The 18,052-nt window shown below is 47.6% G+C and overlaps 1 protein-coding gene across 3 annotated transcripts in view; it reads right to left on the bottom strand.

The window, feature by feature from the left end:
• The window catches only part of LRRK2 (leucine rich repeat kinase 2), a 1,446,345-nt gene that overhangs the window by 1,351,014 nt on the left and 77,279 nt on the right, over positions 1 to 18,052 (bottom strand). For 2 of the 3 annotated variants that reach the window (XM_069229760.1, XM_069229761.1), the window contains exon 4: positions 335 to 423. The exons of the other annotated variant lie outside the window; for it this stretch is intronic. In XM_069229760.1, the coding sequence (XP_069085861.1) occupies positions 335 to 423 (89 nt within the window). The remainder of the gene's footprint in view (positions 1 to 334; positions 424 to 18,052) is intronic. 3 annotated transcript variants of the gene reach the window in all.

Raw genomic sequence — 18,052 nt, 5'->3', positions numbered from 1 at the left:
GGAAGTGCTAAGTCAGTGCACAATACGGATGTAGGGCAAAAGAGTTGGGCTGGTAGATAATGACAGCAGTAGATTCCATTGTTCCTTGTTACCAATGTTTTTATCTCTTCTCCTCTCATGCAAAGTCTTGCAAACACCTAACAAATAGCTGCAGTAACTATATCTGTCAAGCAATAACACCATATTCAGGCATTGAGATTTTAACCTTCACACAGAACAGTTTATAAATACAATTCTTAGAAAGTAAAAAGGAAGAAGTGAAAACACGCAATATGATATGAAAAATACAAACTTTTTATGCCTCAATGACAGGATTTAAAAACATAAGCATTACCTGATGTTAGGAGCAGAGTTAAAGTCTTAAGTACGATGGTCAATAGGTTTAGATTTGCACTATGCAAGGACAGCACATTAAGAATCTGCCTACAGCAAACAAAACAAAAATAAAACGATAGCAATCAGATTCTCTATTATTAGATACGTTGTGATTTGAATTGAGTAACAATTAGCCAAACCCCTATTTTATTTGTTCAACAGGTTTACTTACTAAAACATCATAAAGACAAGCAAGAATATTTCAGGATATATCAAGTTTGTGGTGGGACGCATCCTCTGTATTTAGACATTTCAATAACTGGTGTAGTAATAAGTGTAACGCTGTTTCTGTTGGGTTAATAATAGGAATCATGGAAGAAAATAAAAAATATCATGCTAAGTTGTTTCTAATTACGATCTCACTATTACCAAGCTAAGACATTTAAATGTAATTTGAAAATACGTCTAAAGAACAATTCATACCCAGAAGCAATGTAGTATTTTTTGGTGCTCTATTAGAGAAGAGATTTTATCACCACCTCTCCTGGCTACGGGTACATTTGTGTTGAGGGATGTACGACTTCACTTTGCTGGCCCCGCCACATGCTACTACGCGAGCCCCTACAATGGACATACCTAAGGCCTCAGTTGCAGAGTTTGGCAATCAGGTTACTCTGTCACAAACGCGGCTGATATCCCGTCTGCTGTATTACTATCTCCATAAGTTACTATGGGACATAGCAGACGGAAAATCCATCACGTTTGTGACAGAGTAACACCTTCTGCCTTACTCCAAATCAGGCTCTGCTGTTTAGATGTCTTTACATGTGCCCTGAAAACTGTTAGGAAACCAGGTATATCTGCCAACGAGTTAAAAATACAATGATAAAGTCCAATAATGAGCCAACGTGTTTTTGCGGAGCAGTAGGGTTTAGCTTTTAGAAGGATTTACAGCCATACCAAACTATGCATACTTTAGTTTATATCAATCTAATTGTAATAAAACAGGCATAACAAGCAAACAAAGGTAGCTGTAAGATTGAATAAAACACTTCTTAACACCAAGGGGGTCATTCTGACCCTGGCGGTCGGTGATAAAGCGGCGGCCAACCCGGCAACAGGCCGGCGGTCAAAAAAATGCAATTCTGACCCTGGCGGGAACCGCTAACACAGCCTGCCGCATTAACACTCCGACCGCCACGGCGGAACAAACAAACAGCGCGGCGGTCACCGGCAACAGCCAGGCGGCAGACAATGTACCGCCCACCCTATCACGACCCACCAATCCGCCACCTTTTCCGGGGCGGGAGCCCCGCCGATAAAAACACGGCGGAAACAGACATTTTCAATGGAAAACGCTCACCTCGACACACTCCACGCGGAATCCGGACAGCATGGAACCCGAATTGAACATCATACCTGCTCTCATCTACCTGCTCATCTACCACGAGTACGAACTCCGGCGCAGACGTCAACGGTGAGTACTGCACCTACGACACACGGGAGGGGGGAGGAAGAAAGGTTATGGGCATACACATATGCGACCCCCCCCCCCCAATATGTACACACCAATGCAGAGCAGGAAGTCACAGTGACACCACACAAAGACCCTTTAAAAATACAATGACACAACCAAATTTGGAATAAATTTTCATGTACAAAAAAAGCACCTGGAAATAATTGAGCAACCGTGAAAAATATTTACAAAAACCAAAAAGATATACACATCAGTGTATCACTGAAGTAACAAGTCCTGCACATCCTACGAATCTAACATGTCCGTGGGCCAAGGTTCTGCGAAACAAGGGCAAAGCCCACACACGAGACCTGAGTCCTTTGGAGAGAACACTGCAGGGGCATCCAATGTCAAAACTACAGGCACCTCAGGGGGAAGGGAAGGGGGGGCCACCACAGCCACATGAGTCCACGACGCCAGATCCACGAGGAGCCACCATGCCCACTATACCATCCTGGGGAGTGCAAAGCCACAGTCTCTCAAGTCTCTGCAGTGGGTGGGTTGCCCACTGTGCCATCCTGGGGAGTGCAAAGCCACAGTCTCTCAAGTCTCTGCAGTGGGTGGGTTGCCCACTGGACCATCCTGGGGAGTGCAAAGCCACAGTCTCTCAAGTCTCTATAGTGGGTGGATTGCCCACTGGACCATCCTGGGGAGTGCAAAGCCACAGTCTCTCAGGTGGATTACAGAGTCCACTGGTCAAGGAGGAGGCATGGTGGGCACAGTGAACCATAAACAGTGCCTGAGACGGCGGGACCCAGCGCAGCGGTGCATGACATGGCGATGTCCAGCGGAGCGGTGCTTGAGACGGCGGGGCCCAGCGGAGCGGTGCTTGAGACGGCGGGGCCCAGCGGAGCGGTGCTTGAGACGGCGGGGCCCAGCGGAGCGGTGCTTGACAGGAAGGGCCCAGCGGAGCGGTGCTTGAGACGGCGGGGCCCAGCGGAGCGGTGCTTGACAGGAGGGCCCAGCGGAGCGGTGCTTGACAGGAGGGCCCAGCGGAGCGGTGCTTGAGACGGCGGGGCCCAGCGGAGCGGTGCTTGAGACGGCGGGGCCCAGCGGAGCGGTGCTTGACAGGAAGGGCCCAGCGGAGCGGTGCTTGACAGGAAGGGCCCAGTGGAGCGGTGCTTGAGGCGGCGGGGCCCTGTTCAGCGGTACCTGTCTTCACGGCGGGGCCCTGTTCAGCGGTGCTCTTCTGCACGGCGGGGCCCTGTTCAGCGGTGCTCTTCTGCACGGCGGGGCCCTGTTCAGCGGTACCTGTCTTCACGGCGGGGCCCTGTTCAGCTGTACCTGTCTTCACGGCGGGCCCTGTTCAGCGGTGCTCCTCTGCACGGCGGGGCCCTGTTCAGCGGTGCTCCTCTGCACGGCGGGGCCCTGTTCAGCGGTACCTGTCTTCACGGCGGGGCCCTGTTCAGCGGTGCTCCTCTGCACGGCGGGGCCCTGTTCAGCGGTGCTCTTCTGCATGGCGGGGCCCTGTTCAGCGGTACCTGTCTTCACGGCGGGGCCCTGTTCAGCGGTACCTGTCTTCACGGCGGGGCCCTGTTCAGCGGTACCTGTCTTCACGGCGGGGCCCTGTTCAGTGGTGCTCCTCTGCACGGCGGGGCCCTGTTCAGCGGTGCTCTTCTGCACGGCGGGGCCCTGTTCAGCGGTACCTGTCTTCACGGCAGGGCCCTGTTCAGCGGTGCTCTTGCAGTATGTCAAGGGAGTCATACCTGGCCTGGACACCCTGCTCAGTCGCCCTCCGACCGTGCTGTGTCAGGCCCCTTCGGGGAGTGAGTCCTGGGCCCTTTGGTGTCGTCCCTTGCAGCCGGGATGGGGCTTGTGGGGCCCTCCTGCTCCGCGCTCCTGGTGGTTGTCCTCTCCGCCCTGCTGTCCTTCCGCTCCTTAGATGGGGCTCTCGGGCCCTTGCCTCCCCTGGCTGCTGTGGCCGGTGAAGTGGCCGGAGTCACCTCCTTGGGGGCAGCCGTCTCTGTCCGCTCACGGCGGCCCTTCAATTTCCGGGTCCTCTTGCCTGGGGGGGGGGCTGGCTGTCCCCTTGCTGCTCACCGAAGTGTTACTGCCGCCAAAGGGTGGACTCCACATGCCATGCACCACTTGCACTGTAGTAGTTGGGCTGGTGGTGGCTGAGGTGCCCTTGGGACTTTTCCCAGTTGGAGGGGGTGGGTCGGGGGAGGGAAAGAGGTCAAAACTGGAGAGGTAATTTTTCTTGGGACCAAGGTAAGGGGTAGGAGTAGTGGTGAGAGAAGTGGAGGAAGAGGATGTGGTTGTATGAGAGCCAGGTGTGCTGTCCTTGGGTGCAGGTGACTGGGACGTAGGCTGTGGTGAGGTGGTTGGCTGTTGTTTGGGTGTCTGCCTGCGTTTATGTGTCTTGGAAGAGGGGGTGACAGACACAGTGGGAGAGGACACAGGGGACGTGTAAATGCCAGTGGGGGTGGTGACTGCAGGTGTGCGGACTGTAGTGGAGGGTTTGCTGGTGGTGGAAGAACTAGCTGATGTTGGGGTGCATGCAGGTGTGAGTGTAGACGTCACAGGGAGGGAGGAGGGAGACGAGGAGGACGGGGACACAGAGGTGGTAGTGACTGTTGATATGTCTGCATCTGTGTGTTGCTTGGGTGAATGCTTGTGTTTTCTGTGGTGCTTATGTTTGGATGAGCTGGCCTTGGGTGTTGAGGTGTGTGCAGGCTGGTCTGATGGTGTGGATGGGATAGGTTGAGGTACAGGAGACAGAGAAAGGGTGGAGGCAGATAGAAGAGGGAGACTGGAGACAGGGACAATGGCTGCCGTCAGTGCTGAGGCCAGAGCAGTGAACGCTCGTTGATGGGCAGCCTGACCCGAATGAATGCCCTCCAGGTAGGCATTGCTCCGATGCACCTCCCTTTCCACCCCCTGGATGGCATTCAGAAGGGTAGTCTGCCCAACAATGAGCGTCCTCACCAGGTCAATGAGCTCCGCACTGAGGGCAGCAGGGGTAACAGAGGCAGGGGCTGAGGTGCCTGGGGCGAAGGAGACGCGCGCCTTCCTGGCCGAGCGGCCACGGAGCGAAGACTGAGGGGCTGCTGGGAGGGCGGTGCTGGTGCGCTGGGTGGCGGCTGTACCTGTTGTTGCGGGGGGCACAGATGGTGCCGCCCCCGCTAGGGAGCTCCCAAACGAGGACGTGTCCGTGTCGCTGGTGTCTCCACCGGCCCCCGTTGTGGTGCTCCCCTCGCCCTCCGGATCACTGGTGCCCTCGGTGTCTGTGTCAGTGCCCACCGGGGCCTGGTGACCTGCAGCTCCCTCCTGCTCCGACGCCAAATCTCCTCCGCCTGATGATGCTAAAACACAAGAAGACAAAGATTTAGGGTGGGGGGAGAAATTCAACAAAGTTGAGTGCATGCCTTAGCAATACCCTTTGCGGAGAGGACAGACACAGGTGCCTCGTGCACTAAGTCGCGAACTTGGGGTACACTACTCAGTACTTCTGACTAGGCAAACAGGTCTAGGGACAACACATGCGCACATGTGTGATGCTGCAGCATGGGTAGCTGCACTTGGCACCCTACAGAGGTGGGGGGCGGGGGCACAGGGCCATGCCTAAGGGAGCGGACTACACTACAGAGAGCGCCCGGGCCTAATGTCACCCACAGCCCTCCTCCCCCACCCAGACGCCTCCAATGCGCATACAGATAGGAGAATGTGCGGATACTCACCCCCTTGTGTCTGCTGTGCTGTCCTCAAGCGCCCATCCAAATTAGGGTAGGCCACCGCCAGGATCCGGGACATCAGGGGGGTCATGGTGCGACTGGCACCCCTCCTAGGTCGGGAGGCCATCCCCAGCAGTGTTTCTGCGGTCTTCCTCGTTCCGCGGCGGATGTCCTCCCACCTCTTGCGGCAGTGGGTGCCCCGTCTGTTGTGGACCCCCAAGTTCCGGACTTTCTCGGCGATGGCACGCCAAATATCGATTTTCTGGTGGGCGCTCACCTGTTTGACATGTACAGGATGGGAAAGAGAAACCGTCACATATCTGCATGTTTGGAGTACATGCCCCCCTCCCCAACCTTGTCATGGTTCCCATTCTCTCATCTGTCGTGCGTTGCACTCCCCATTCCCTCCACACCCCACCAACTTACATCCCCCCCCCTCCACACAGGCATAACCCATTCAATGTGCACTGAGTGTACTCACCTGTTGGTCTGGAGGACCGTAGAGTTGCGCATACTGGGGGAGGACCCCGTCCACGAGCTTCTCCAACTCTTCTGAACTGAAGGCGGGGGCCCTTTCACCAGTAGCAGCAGCCATTGTCACTTCCAGACCGAGTTCACAGCAGCACTTGCAGTATAGGTCCTCTCCTGTGGATGATCAGGTCTCGAATGATTAAGCAGATAGAAAATGGCGGTCACGCCCGCGGCGGTGCGCACCGCGGTGGTGCGTCCCGCGACCGCCGGCGCACATCGTCATTGGCTCCTGAAACCCATAGGCTTCAATGTTAACCAATGCGTCTTCGCACAGCGGTCTTCGACCACCTACCGCCACGGTGCGCCCCGCCAGCGCAGTGACCTCACATCCCATTGTCCCACTTCACAGGTCAGGCATCGGCCATTTCAAGGGCCCACATGGCTTAATTTCTAATGCGTCACACAGGCCTAGGCCTTGCAATGGCACACATACAAACATATCAAACCATACATTTACCTGTACTGTGCAAGCTGTGTTGTACGTACCTGTGAGTGGATTGACTCTGTACTCCATATTCTCCTTCCTAGGCACCGTCCGCTGGGACTAGCGATGAGAAGGAGGAATCCTCGCGTGTACCGGCCGCTGGTGGACCTGTCCACAATGGAAGAACGCAACATAATACTACGATACCGACTTGACCGAGCCTCCATCCATGAACTGTGTGCCCAGCTGGAGCCAGCCCTGATGTCCCTCATCCGCCAACCCACAGGAATTCCCCCTCTAGTGCAGGTTCTGTCTGTCCTCCATTTCTTTGCAACTGGCTCATTCCAGACAACAGTGGCCATGTCATCTGGGATGTCTCAGCCTATGTTTTCCAAGATCTTATCCAGAGTGTTGTCTGCCCTGATGAAACTCATGCGGAGCTACATCATTTTCCCAGAGGAGGGTGATTTGCCTACAGTGAAAGCTGATTTCTATGCCCTTGGACACATCCCCAACATCATTGGTGCAATTGATGGGACCCATGTGGCTTTAGTCCCCCCAAATGACGATGAACAGGTGTACAGGAACAGGAAGAATTACCATTCAATGAATATCCAGGTGGTCTGTTTGGCTGACCAGTACATCTCCCATGTAAATGCCAAGTTCCCAGGGTCAGTGCATGACGCGTATGTTATGCGAAATAGCAGCATTCCCTATGTGATGGACCAGCTACAGAGACAGCGTGTGTGGCTAATAGGTGACTCTGGTTACCCCAACCTGCCGTGGCTATTGACCCCAGTGAGGAATCCCAGGACCAGGGCAGAGGAACGGTACAATGAGGCCCATGGGCGTACTAGGAGGGTGATTGAGCGAACCTTTGGGCTCCTGAAGGCCAGGTTTAGGTGCCTGCATATGATAGGTGGATCCCTAATGTACTCACCAAAGACGGTGTGCCATATCATCGTGGCGTGCTGTATGCTCCACAACCTGGCTTTGCGACGCAAGGTGCCTTTCCTGCAGGAGGAAGGTCCAGATGGTGGTGTTGTAGAAGCCGTGGAGCCTGTGGAGAGTGAAGAGGAGGAAGACTCTGAGGACGACACAGACAATAGGGACAGAGTGATACAACAGTATTTCCAGTAACACACAGGTAAGAATCACCCACGCCATTTCACAATTGCTTATAGCCTCCTGCATCTGTACTTTCTGTAGTTCCCCACAGATGTTTTTCATTAATTTTTGCCTTTCCCTTCCCTTCTCAGTGCTGTCTGACTCAGTACCTGACTTCTGCTTGGTTCGCCCATGAAATACAGCGTATTGACATTGGTATGTTGTCATGACTAATTGACAGAACAGAAATCGAACAGTAATATGTAATACATTTGTCAATAATACAGCATGACTCAAAACAGATTTGTGTGCAAAATGTGATTTATTTACAGTGCTAGATATCGGTACATGTGATTCTAAGGGTGATGGGTGGGGGTGGAGGAATATCCATGGCAGAGTCCAGTTCTCAGTCTCACAGGTGCATTGTCCTTTTGCCTGTGGAAGGATGGAGCATAGGCACTTCATGATTGGACAGGGTGGCAATGTGGGACAGTGGGAAGACTTGAGGGGGTATGTCCTGCTGGCGGGGGTCTTGACATCCTACTCTGTCTTTTTTTTTGGTCTCAGGCTCCTCTTACGGGGTGGTTGTTCTTCAGCAGGAGGTGGGGTTCTGGGGGGCTGTCGAGGTGTTGGGACCTCCTGTCCACTAGCGCCGGCGGAGGTGGTAGGCTGTTCCTGATCCGGGCTAGTGACAGGGGCCCTGTGTGGTGCACCATGGTCCCGCAACGCGTCCTCTATCCTGTGGAGGGCCAGGACGATGGTCCCCATTGCGGTCCCGATGATTCTTAGCTCCTCCCTGAACCCCATGTAGCGTTCCTCCTGCTGTGCCTGGATCTCAGTGAACCTGGCCAGTACCGTCGCCATCGTTTCTTGGGAGTGGTGGTATGCCCCCATGATGGTGGTGAGGGCCTCTTGGAGAGTGGGTTCCCTGGGCCTCTCCTCCCCCCCCTGTCGCACAGCAGCCCTCCGAGCTGCCTGGTTTCCCCTGGCCTCTGTCCCCTGGACGGTGTGCCCGCTACCACTGCCCCCAGGTCCCTGTTGTTGTTGGGGTGTTGGGTTAGCCTGGGTGCCCTGTAGTGGCAGACACACCGCTGATTGAGCTGTCCTAGAGACAGAGGCATGGGCCCGCTGGGTTGGAGCTGTGCTGGTGTTGGCAGAGGGGGTCGGGTCTGGTGTGGCCTGTGGCTGCCTGAGGGGAACCGACTGCCCAGAGGTCCCCGATGGTCCGGGCTGGTCATCAGGTTCACTGTCGACAGAGCTGCTATCCTCAGTGTGGGCCTGTTCCGGTGGTGGGATGGACACTTCTGGACCCTCCTGGCTGGTGTGTTGTCGTTCGGGTCCTGCATGGGGTAAGAGAGTTTGGTTATTGTTTCTGTGTGTACAATAGCGTGCGTGTTATGGGTGCCCTTCTCCCCCATTGCAGGCATTCCCTTGAGGGAGGTGTTGTGAGGGTAGTTAGTGAGGGGGGGGGTTAGTGCAGTGGTCATGCTTAGGTGATGGGTGCCCATGATTTGTGTTGGCATGCAGGAGTTGGTGTTGGGATGGGTGGGTTGTGCTGGTGAGACATTGTCAGGGAGGATGTGTGCTGGGGGGTTGGGGGTGAGGGTGGGGGTGTGGGTTGGCATGCTGGTGGGGTGGGGGGGATATAGTAGTTGAGATTGGACTTACCAGAGTCAATTCCTCCGGCTACTCCTGCGAGGCCCTGAGGATGCAGGATGTTCAAGACGTCTTGCTCCCACGATGTGAATTCGGGAGGGGTGGGTGGGGGTCCGCCGCCAGTCTTCTGGACCGCGATGTTGTGCCTGGAGACCATCGATCGGACCTTCCCCCGTAGGTCGTTCCATCTTTTGCGTATGTCCTCCCTATTCCTGGGATGCTGTCCCACCGCGTTGACCCTGTCCACGATCCGCTGCCATAGCTCCGCCTTCCTAGCTATACTGGTGTGCTGCACCTACGAGCCGAAGAGCTGGGGTTCCACTCTTAGGATTTCCTCCACCATGACCCGGAGTTCTTGGTCCGAAAAGCGTGGGTGCCTTTGGGGTGCCATGGGGTGGTGTGGGTGAGGTGTGGGGTGGTGTATGTGATGATGAGTATGTTGGTGAGTGGTGCTTTGTGCTACTATGTGGTGTGTGTGATGGTGTAGTGTGCCTCAGTGTGTCTTGCTTTGGATTGTCTGCTGTGTCTCTCTCTCCTTCTCTCAGTAATTATGGTCGCAGGGGTTTGTGGGTGATGTGGGTGTGTGTTTTATAGTTGGTTGATTGTGTGGGAGTGGTGTGTGTATGTGTATCAGGTGTGTGTATTTCAAATTGTCCAATGTGGCTGTGTTTTGGTGATGTGTGTGTATTCTGACCGCCGCGGTGTGTACCGCCAATGGAATACCGCGTTTGAATGACCGCTGTGTGGATTCGTGGGTCGTAATGGCATGGGCGTATTTCTGTTGGCGTGACGGTGGAGGTTTGGTCATCTCCAGTTTATCGCTGCCCGCTGATGTGGCGGGCTGCAGTGGAGGACGGAATTTTGGAGGTTTGGCCGTTGTGGGTCAGAATGACCGTGGCGGTTAACCGCGGCCGCGGCGGTGTTATGGCGGTCTTCTGACCGGCGGTAAGGGCCTTTTACCGCCGAGGTCAGAATGACCCCCCCAAGTGTTCTTTAAAATAGTGTGCATCTCTCATCTATTATAGAACAAAACATATTTAAATCATTTATTTTTGCGTCCTACCAACTTCTTTTCATGACAGTCAGCAATGTTTTCTCCAGCATGGTCTTCTGAATTTCTAAATACATTGTATTTGGACGAGCCATAATATCCAGAGGGAGTAGTAAAGTACTGACGCAGTTGGATTCCAACTAATCAATTCAACTGGTCGCAATTTAGAACCAGTATTTATTTTTGTGACCAGTGTGGTAATTTGTGAATCCACATATGTGCTAATAGGTCGTTCCCGCAAATTACTGATTTGCAGTCTGTCGCAATTCGGGCTACCTCATGAATATTAATCATTTAATTTAATTTTTAAATTCCTTAAAGGAAAATGGGTTGCATTGAAAAAAAATATGAAGCTTTTCATTTTTGTGTTTTTAAACATGATCAAAGGGGAAGGGATTCCAAGGGGACCACTCCCTATTTCATAATGGGTTACCAGCAACTTGAATTTGGTTACAAAGTACAAATGTTTTGCGACCGCATTTCAGTCGCAAAACATTAGTACATACCACAATGATTTAGTATTTGAAAGGGATGCCCTAAACATGCTCCTTTCAAATACAAATCGGTATTGGTAATGTGTAGTAATCGGTATGCAATTGGGTAATGTGTGGTAATTGGTATGCGATTTGGTAATGTGTTACTGAATCGCAAATTGGGTTTGATAAATTAGAAAAGGCCTTTTTATGGTCGCAAATGGCTCAATTCTGTGAATCGACCATTTGCAACTGCAATAAGGCTTCCTTCATCCAGCCCATAGTTTTCAATATTTTCAATAACAGACAACTATCTGATGAAGAAGTTTCTGCATTAAATTATGGATTGGGCTTCCCGTCTTGATGTAAGATTGATAACATGGATATAAATGTAGATTTGGCATATATTGCAAAATGACCCTTTTTCGGGTGGTCATCCCAAATTTTTCCTTTCTTGAAGGGGGGGTGGTGGACTCACCAGCTGATGATCCTGAACTCCAATAGGGGGACACTGCTTCCAGTGCCAACTGTATGTGATCTGACCCCTAAAACATGTGAAATTGGCTTAAAGCTTTTTGGCACATGTAACTTTCTTATAAGGCCAGGCGATAAGGGGCTGAAATACACCCCTGCTATGGAAAGTTAAATGCTACTTGTGGACTGCAGCACCTACTGTGCAAAGAAAACAAACATGGCTTCAGGTCCATCTGGTGTAGCCTGACAGCAGAAGCTAGAACCCTGCTATACAGACCTGTCAAAATCAACCTTTTGACAATTAATAAAATCTGATTTTAAATATTAACTAAGTCACACAAAGGGCACCTCGCAGCCCACAATGAAGACTGTGTGTAATATTTAAGAGTGAACCATAAGTGACAATATAAATAACAGTGAATATGCCCAAAAGGACATGGTCACTGGCCAGGATGTAGCAGGCACATAGGAAAATTCAAAGTATAGGTTACACAGTATAATCTATAACTTTTGACTTGTCCCAGCTACACACTTAATTTTACATTTAACAAAAATCTAATGGTGAAGTCAGATTTTAATTAAATATATTAGAAATGTTTGTTTCAGAAGGTTGCATTTACCCTGCCTGATTCTGGTGGAGGCTAATTTGCATTAGCTCTACTTCAACTGTCTATCCTGATGTTGCCTGGAACTAGGTGTGAAGGAGGTGTGCAAACTGCTCCCAGAGCAGAGGCAGTGGCCTTGGATTGAGGAGTTTATTCCAGGGGCAGGAAGCTCAGCTGCAGTGGGCTCAGCAACTAACTTCAAAGGGGTCTTTCCTGCCCCACGCAAAAGTTAAGTGACACTTGGAAAGGCCCCAGCTTTTTTCTTCATAGTGAGGCTGGCATGGAACCTAGTGGGAGGGAAGCTACTCCCAGAACTGGAGGCATGGAACCTAGTGGGAGGAAAGCTACTTCCAGAACTTGTTTAAGGGACCACAGACAAGGGGACTGCTCAATACCCTGGCCAGACCTCTGAGTGGGTACACAGGCTCTGTACAAGGGGAGAAAGGTTTCCCCATTTTGATTTGAGGGTGAGGGGAAATGGGAGATTGTCTACAGAGAATCAAACAGGAACTACTGAAAATGTGGGCAGGGCTGCCACTGCAAATCTTTACTCCCTTGATTAGGAGGTGCCCAGGAGTCTCCCCCACCCACTAGCTGTAGCCTATCATTAATGTGGCACCACAAGGCACTTCCACAGAACACTTACTGGACCTGCAGAAGACCAGGAGAGGACCAGACCTGCTGTGGGTTACCCAAGAAGAGCCCTGAAGGACTGGACTTGCTGTTGCACCCAGGACTATATAATTGACCATAAGTTTTAGTTTGTTGATCTCCTGTGTGGCAACATGGACACATCAAACTGCAAGAGGCCTTTCCTGGAAATTTCTAGCTGACCAAGCACAACTGAACCTGGACTGAAATTTGTTCTGCACCTCTGCCTGAAACCGTTAGAGTCGCTAAGTTCACAAAGAACTGAGAAGTTTACTCCTGTGTTTGTTTGGGCACCAGAAGAAAGCTTGGAAACTTCTGAAAAATATTTCCCCAGAGATTCAGGTGGATCTGCCAGAAAAATAAAAGTTTCAATGAGGATTCTCCAAAGCTCCGAGGCTTCAGCTGGACCAACCTGTTTCATGTATCTGGCCTTCGGTTCTATGGTGACGGCTACAATCACAGTGGTGGGCCGCTCAAGAATGCTTTTTCTTCTAAAAAGTGTCAAAGTCCTTATAAACTTTTTTTTATTTTTTAACTTTTTGAATCCCAGATTTCCAATGCGACTAACCAACTTGTTGTATTCGACCAGGGCTTTATCAAAGTCGGAATCAAATCTCACCTAGATCCTAGTTTACCACTTCCATAGGCTATTAATGGAACTGTGTGATTTGTTTGTGCTATTTTTCTGTAAAATTTAGAAATGTATATCTCCTGTTTCCCTTATTGGATTTTTGTCATATTGTTCGTAGTCTGCTTATAAATGTTTTCTCTTTATTTTAAAGTTGTGGAATTTTATTGTATTTTGTGTGACTTTGTCTACTGTGTATTCACTGCTTTAATATTTTACACATTGCCTTTGATTTAGGCTGTGTGTCACTTTAGGAGGGACTTAGCACAGGTTCTTTAATTTTCTTTAATTTGTGTGACATCTAGTGAGTGGTGGCCTTACCTTTGAAGTGGACACCTGTCCACCCTAAATAATAATTCACAACTAAATTCACCAGAATATAGAAACTGAACATTGTTTACATATCTAGTCATGAGAAACATTAACCTATTTCACCAACCTTAGCAAGTTCTGAACTGATTATCAAGGAAATTAAATATAATAAAGTAACTAAATGTTTAGAAGATTCATCAGTACAGACAATTAGGTTCCTGAATTCTACTAGGAATTGAAAAATCTATACATAAAGAAATTGGTCTGGAAGCAACATCCAAGTTCACACCTTTGTTACCAACCAACCTTGTTACTGATTTATTCTTTGAAATTGTATCTAAAGATTTGGACATTATTCATTTGAAAAATTAATACATACCATTGAACAAAATCCATTGGAAATGTTGACGTCTGATTTAAGTATCATATTTAGACTATCATATAAAGGGGGCTACACTGGATTAGTGAATTTTAATGACTGTGGGCATGAAGCTCTGTGACAACTTAGAGACTATGAAAACTGCATGCTAGAGGAAAAAGAAGCAAATGCACAAGGCAAAACAAAAATGCTACTTCTGAGATATTTTTGGTGTAATTTGTTAGAAGAAGAAGAATTCAAATATATGAGTGTGGAACATCTGGAAATTCCAATAATGCACTCTTTACTGACTAGTCATAAAACTGGCAAATTTCCCCCAGCATTCCATTATCATAGAGTTTTGCTCAGGCAATTAAAGAAATTTAGATTAAGTTGACAACCATGTAGCAAATTTCGTTAAATCATTACCATCATACATTAGGGGGTTCTAAAGCTATGTTAGAACAAACTGATGATATCCCAGGGGATCAGCATTATCTCTTGATGATAGACACCAAAATCTGTACATAATTATAAATCATTAGAAAGAGCTAGAAGCACTCAACAATTTCCATAAAAGATTAGCAATCTAGTGGCACACTATACCTTGTTACTTGTTTTACTGAATTTGTACTTAAAAATAATTTATTTTTGTCGAAATGCACTATTTTATCATGAAAAGGTACAGCAATGGGTCCCAGGTAAAGCTGGAATGATTCTCTAATGAAAACACAGGATAACACTTTTGTGGCAAATACATTGGTTGTATTTTGATGATGTGGACTAGTGCTTTGGAAAAACTGTAAAACTATCATGAATATCTGAATTATACTACATTCATGGTAAAAATGACCCTAAACTAACACAAATAATTATTTTCATTACATTGTATATACAGATTATCAAACTGTTAAACAAGAGATATACTAAAGCAATCACTGTAACTAGTTTATTACATGATAGGTCTGGACATCTTAAGAAATAGGTAAATATCACCCCACATGGAGAGGTTTAGAGAACAAAAGGAATTGTAATAATAAGCATATCTACCATGAAGAAATTGGTAAGGCCCTTAGAAAAAGTATGAACAGATGATACAAAGCTATAAAATGCCCTCAAATGTAGCTAAGAGAGCAGAAAAATTTAAAAGAATGTTTCTCCTCAGAGAAAAATAAGAAACCATAAAGGTGGATAATGAAATCTCATGGAGCCATATTCATAGTCAATATTTATAATTCTCCTGTGTTACCATCAATATGATAAGCAGATGCGTACCAACGCAACTCAATGCTTTTGCATATATAGCCTAAAACTATATAACTCGTTATTTCTACCCATTTGTGGATGTTAAAAATCTAAATTGTTGGGGAGTAGGCAGAAGTCTACAGGACCACTGACAACTCTCAAACTAAAAAACTCCACTATTAATAGTATCCACTATTAATTGTTTTGGTCTGGTATGGTGAAAAAAATAAATGCATTGAATGGATATGGACTCAGATTGTGTCAGTACAAGTGGCGGTTGTGGGGCTGGCTGGAAGAGGTTTGTTTCGGTGAAAAACATGGAGTTAGCAGCACTGTTTACATTTAAAGATGAGCAGGTTGTGACAGTACCTCGAGAAGAAATTAATAGTGTGTTTGATAACTAGCTGACAGTTGAAGGCTACTGTAGTTTGGAACTTCGGTTTGGGGACTCTTAAGTTTGAAAGGTAATTTTCTGATTTCATGAGTTGAAGCTCATAGTTTTTCAAGATTGTTATAGGTAAGAGAGGATGGCAAAAATGTATAGCATAGTTGCATACAGGAATGGTGCCTTTTGATACAAATTTAAGCTACTAACAATTTAATATTGAAATGGGGTAACAATTAATAGGAATACTTAGGATATGCAGGATTCACTCGCCCAATAACAAGGTCACAAACATTTAGCTTATTTAAAACTGGACTATGTGATAGAAAAACGAATGTCTGTTGTGCTTATTATAGTTCTCCAACTAGTGCAGGGAGTTCCTCTAACAAACTGCCTTTGTGCAAAATGCATTGAGATACATCTGGTGGAAAACAAATGTTAAACAACTAAACATTGTGATCGTATTATTGGAGTTATGAACAGAATTACAAATATAGATATTGATGAAAAATAGTGAACAAGATTCAGGAGAAGGTTTATCTAAAAGAAACTGTTCAGTTGTAAGGAATGCATGTTATGAACATAGGAGATCCAAAGTATATAAAAATATAATCACTAACAAAACATTACAGGAATACTGTGTCTTACTGCAAAAGAGTGCAAAAGGTCTGCTCATTTTAATTGTTCACAGACACAAAGCACAATCCATCGTCCTCATCTGAATTTGCTATCAATCTCTCATACTTGTTTCCGCTTTGCCAGATGAGTTTAGCACTTTAGCAAGGCAACAAGCATCATGTTACATTCGTTTGATGCATTCCACTGCACCGTGGGTTGTCAAGCACCTTATTATGTATTTTTTGATCCCCAACGTTTACATTGTGGAGTTTGCATGTTGGTGGTTTCCATGAGTCACTTGTGCACCTCTTAGTCTCATGTAGTCCTGCATGTTTATGCAAAACACCTTGTTGGAATTAGTGCTGTCTTCAGGGTCACCCCCAAACGTTCTGCCTCTTCCACTGCTGTCTTGATGAAATTTGTTTTCTTGGCCTTAGGACTCAGTGCACCTTACCACTTCTAACCAGTGCTAAACAGATTGTGCTCACTCCCTAAAACAGGATAAAACTGGATAACACCTGATTGGAATATTTAATTTACTCATAATACCCTAAAAATGTGTTAAAACATGTACACAAGGCCTGTAAAGTAAATGCTACTATGGGTTCTGCAGCACTTAACTAGCTTTTTAAAACATACCTCAGGCCTGCAATTATGTACATAATTGCAATAAAGTGATAGGCCATAATATGAAGAGCTCACTTCAACAATCACCCTCTTTTGAAGAATTTACAAAGGCTCTACCCTTTCCTGGGCTGCTTTAATACACGTGGTATGCCAAATCCATACATACGATAAATATCTATAAATTGAAAAAACATAGGTCTGTTTAGAACAGTTGAGAGGATTCTATATGCCTCCATGTAGCGGCCTGTGCCCAGATTCCTGGAGAGGGGAGCTAACCACTTTCTGCTTTGGAGTTGGTACACAGTACAAAAAAAGCCTCTCTGCAGACTGGGCATAAGTTATCCTCTGGTACATCTCTAGACCATTTGCTACAAAATTGTTTAGTCGGGAGCGTCCTATACCTGAAATTAATTTACAATTTACAATTTGCAAGCCAGTGGGAGGGTAATTCAATCTATTGTTGGCTCCTACCATGGATGTGGTTTTACATCTAGGAAATTCCTTACCAAGGAGCCACTACTGGACACATTTGTTTGGGTAGATGTAAATTCCCAGAAAATGTCCTTTTACCTAGCTTTCGCAATTGCACACATCTCTTCATAAGAAGCTCAAAAACATTGTAGCCCCAATTTTGCCAAGAGCAATTGAATGGAATTCAGCCATGGAATTGTACATACACAGGTTGGAGACATGAGGCTTCCCAGACCCTAGCTTGATTCTACTGATGACCACAATCAATGCCAGTAGACAAGCATTCTACACTCTACTTTCTGAGTAATAGGTCTGTGAGCCAAATCAAAACAAAGAGGTGTCATTGGGGTACTTGCGGGTAATCCAAAAAGTGATTTTAAAAACCTATTCTTGGCTGTAATGAGAATTCAGGTGTCAGCAAATCTCCATATTTCACAGCCACAGAGGGCTGCAACTCAGACCGCCACCTTATAAATTTCTAGGGCTGGTGTGACACTCCTGGAAATAGTTTTCCTATTGAGACTGAGTGTTGAGCTAATATTGCATGGGATTTCTAGAGCTGCTTGCCCTAGTTGAGGTTTTGCATAAGACTCACACCTAAGCAATCAAAGTGAGGGACCAGGTAAATTGTGTTGTTAGTCACTCTCATTTTCCTCTATACATTTTTGTCCAGCCGGGCTGAAGATCATAAACTTGGTCTTCGAGCTATTCAGTTCCAGTCCCTGCTCAGACCAAAAATATATTAAAATGATTTAAATGCTGTTGTAGCCCCTGAGGAGACTTAAAAAGCAACATGGTATAATTTGCAAAAAGGAGGACGAGGACCCTCCTACCGCCGACTTTTAAGGAATCACACCTGTCCTCAATTAAAAAACTTCACCATCCCAATAATATACACACATAATAGGGTGGGAGCCAGAACACAGCCTTG

Source organism: Pleurodeles waltl, chromosome 4_1 (genome assembly GCF_031143425.1).
Source record: "Pleurodeles waltl isolate 20211129_DDA chromosome 4_1, aPleWal1.hap1.20221129, whole genome shotgun sequence".
NCBI lineage: Eukaryota > Metazoa > Chordata > Amphibia > Caudata > Salamandridae > Pleurodeles > Pleurodeles waltl.
This window is presented reverse-complemented; position numbering and strand designations above follow the sequence as displayed.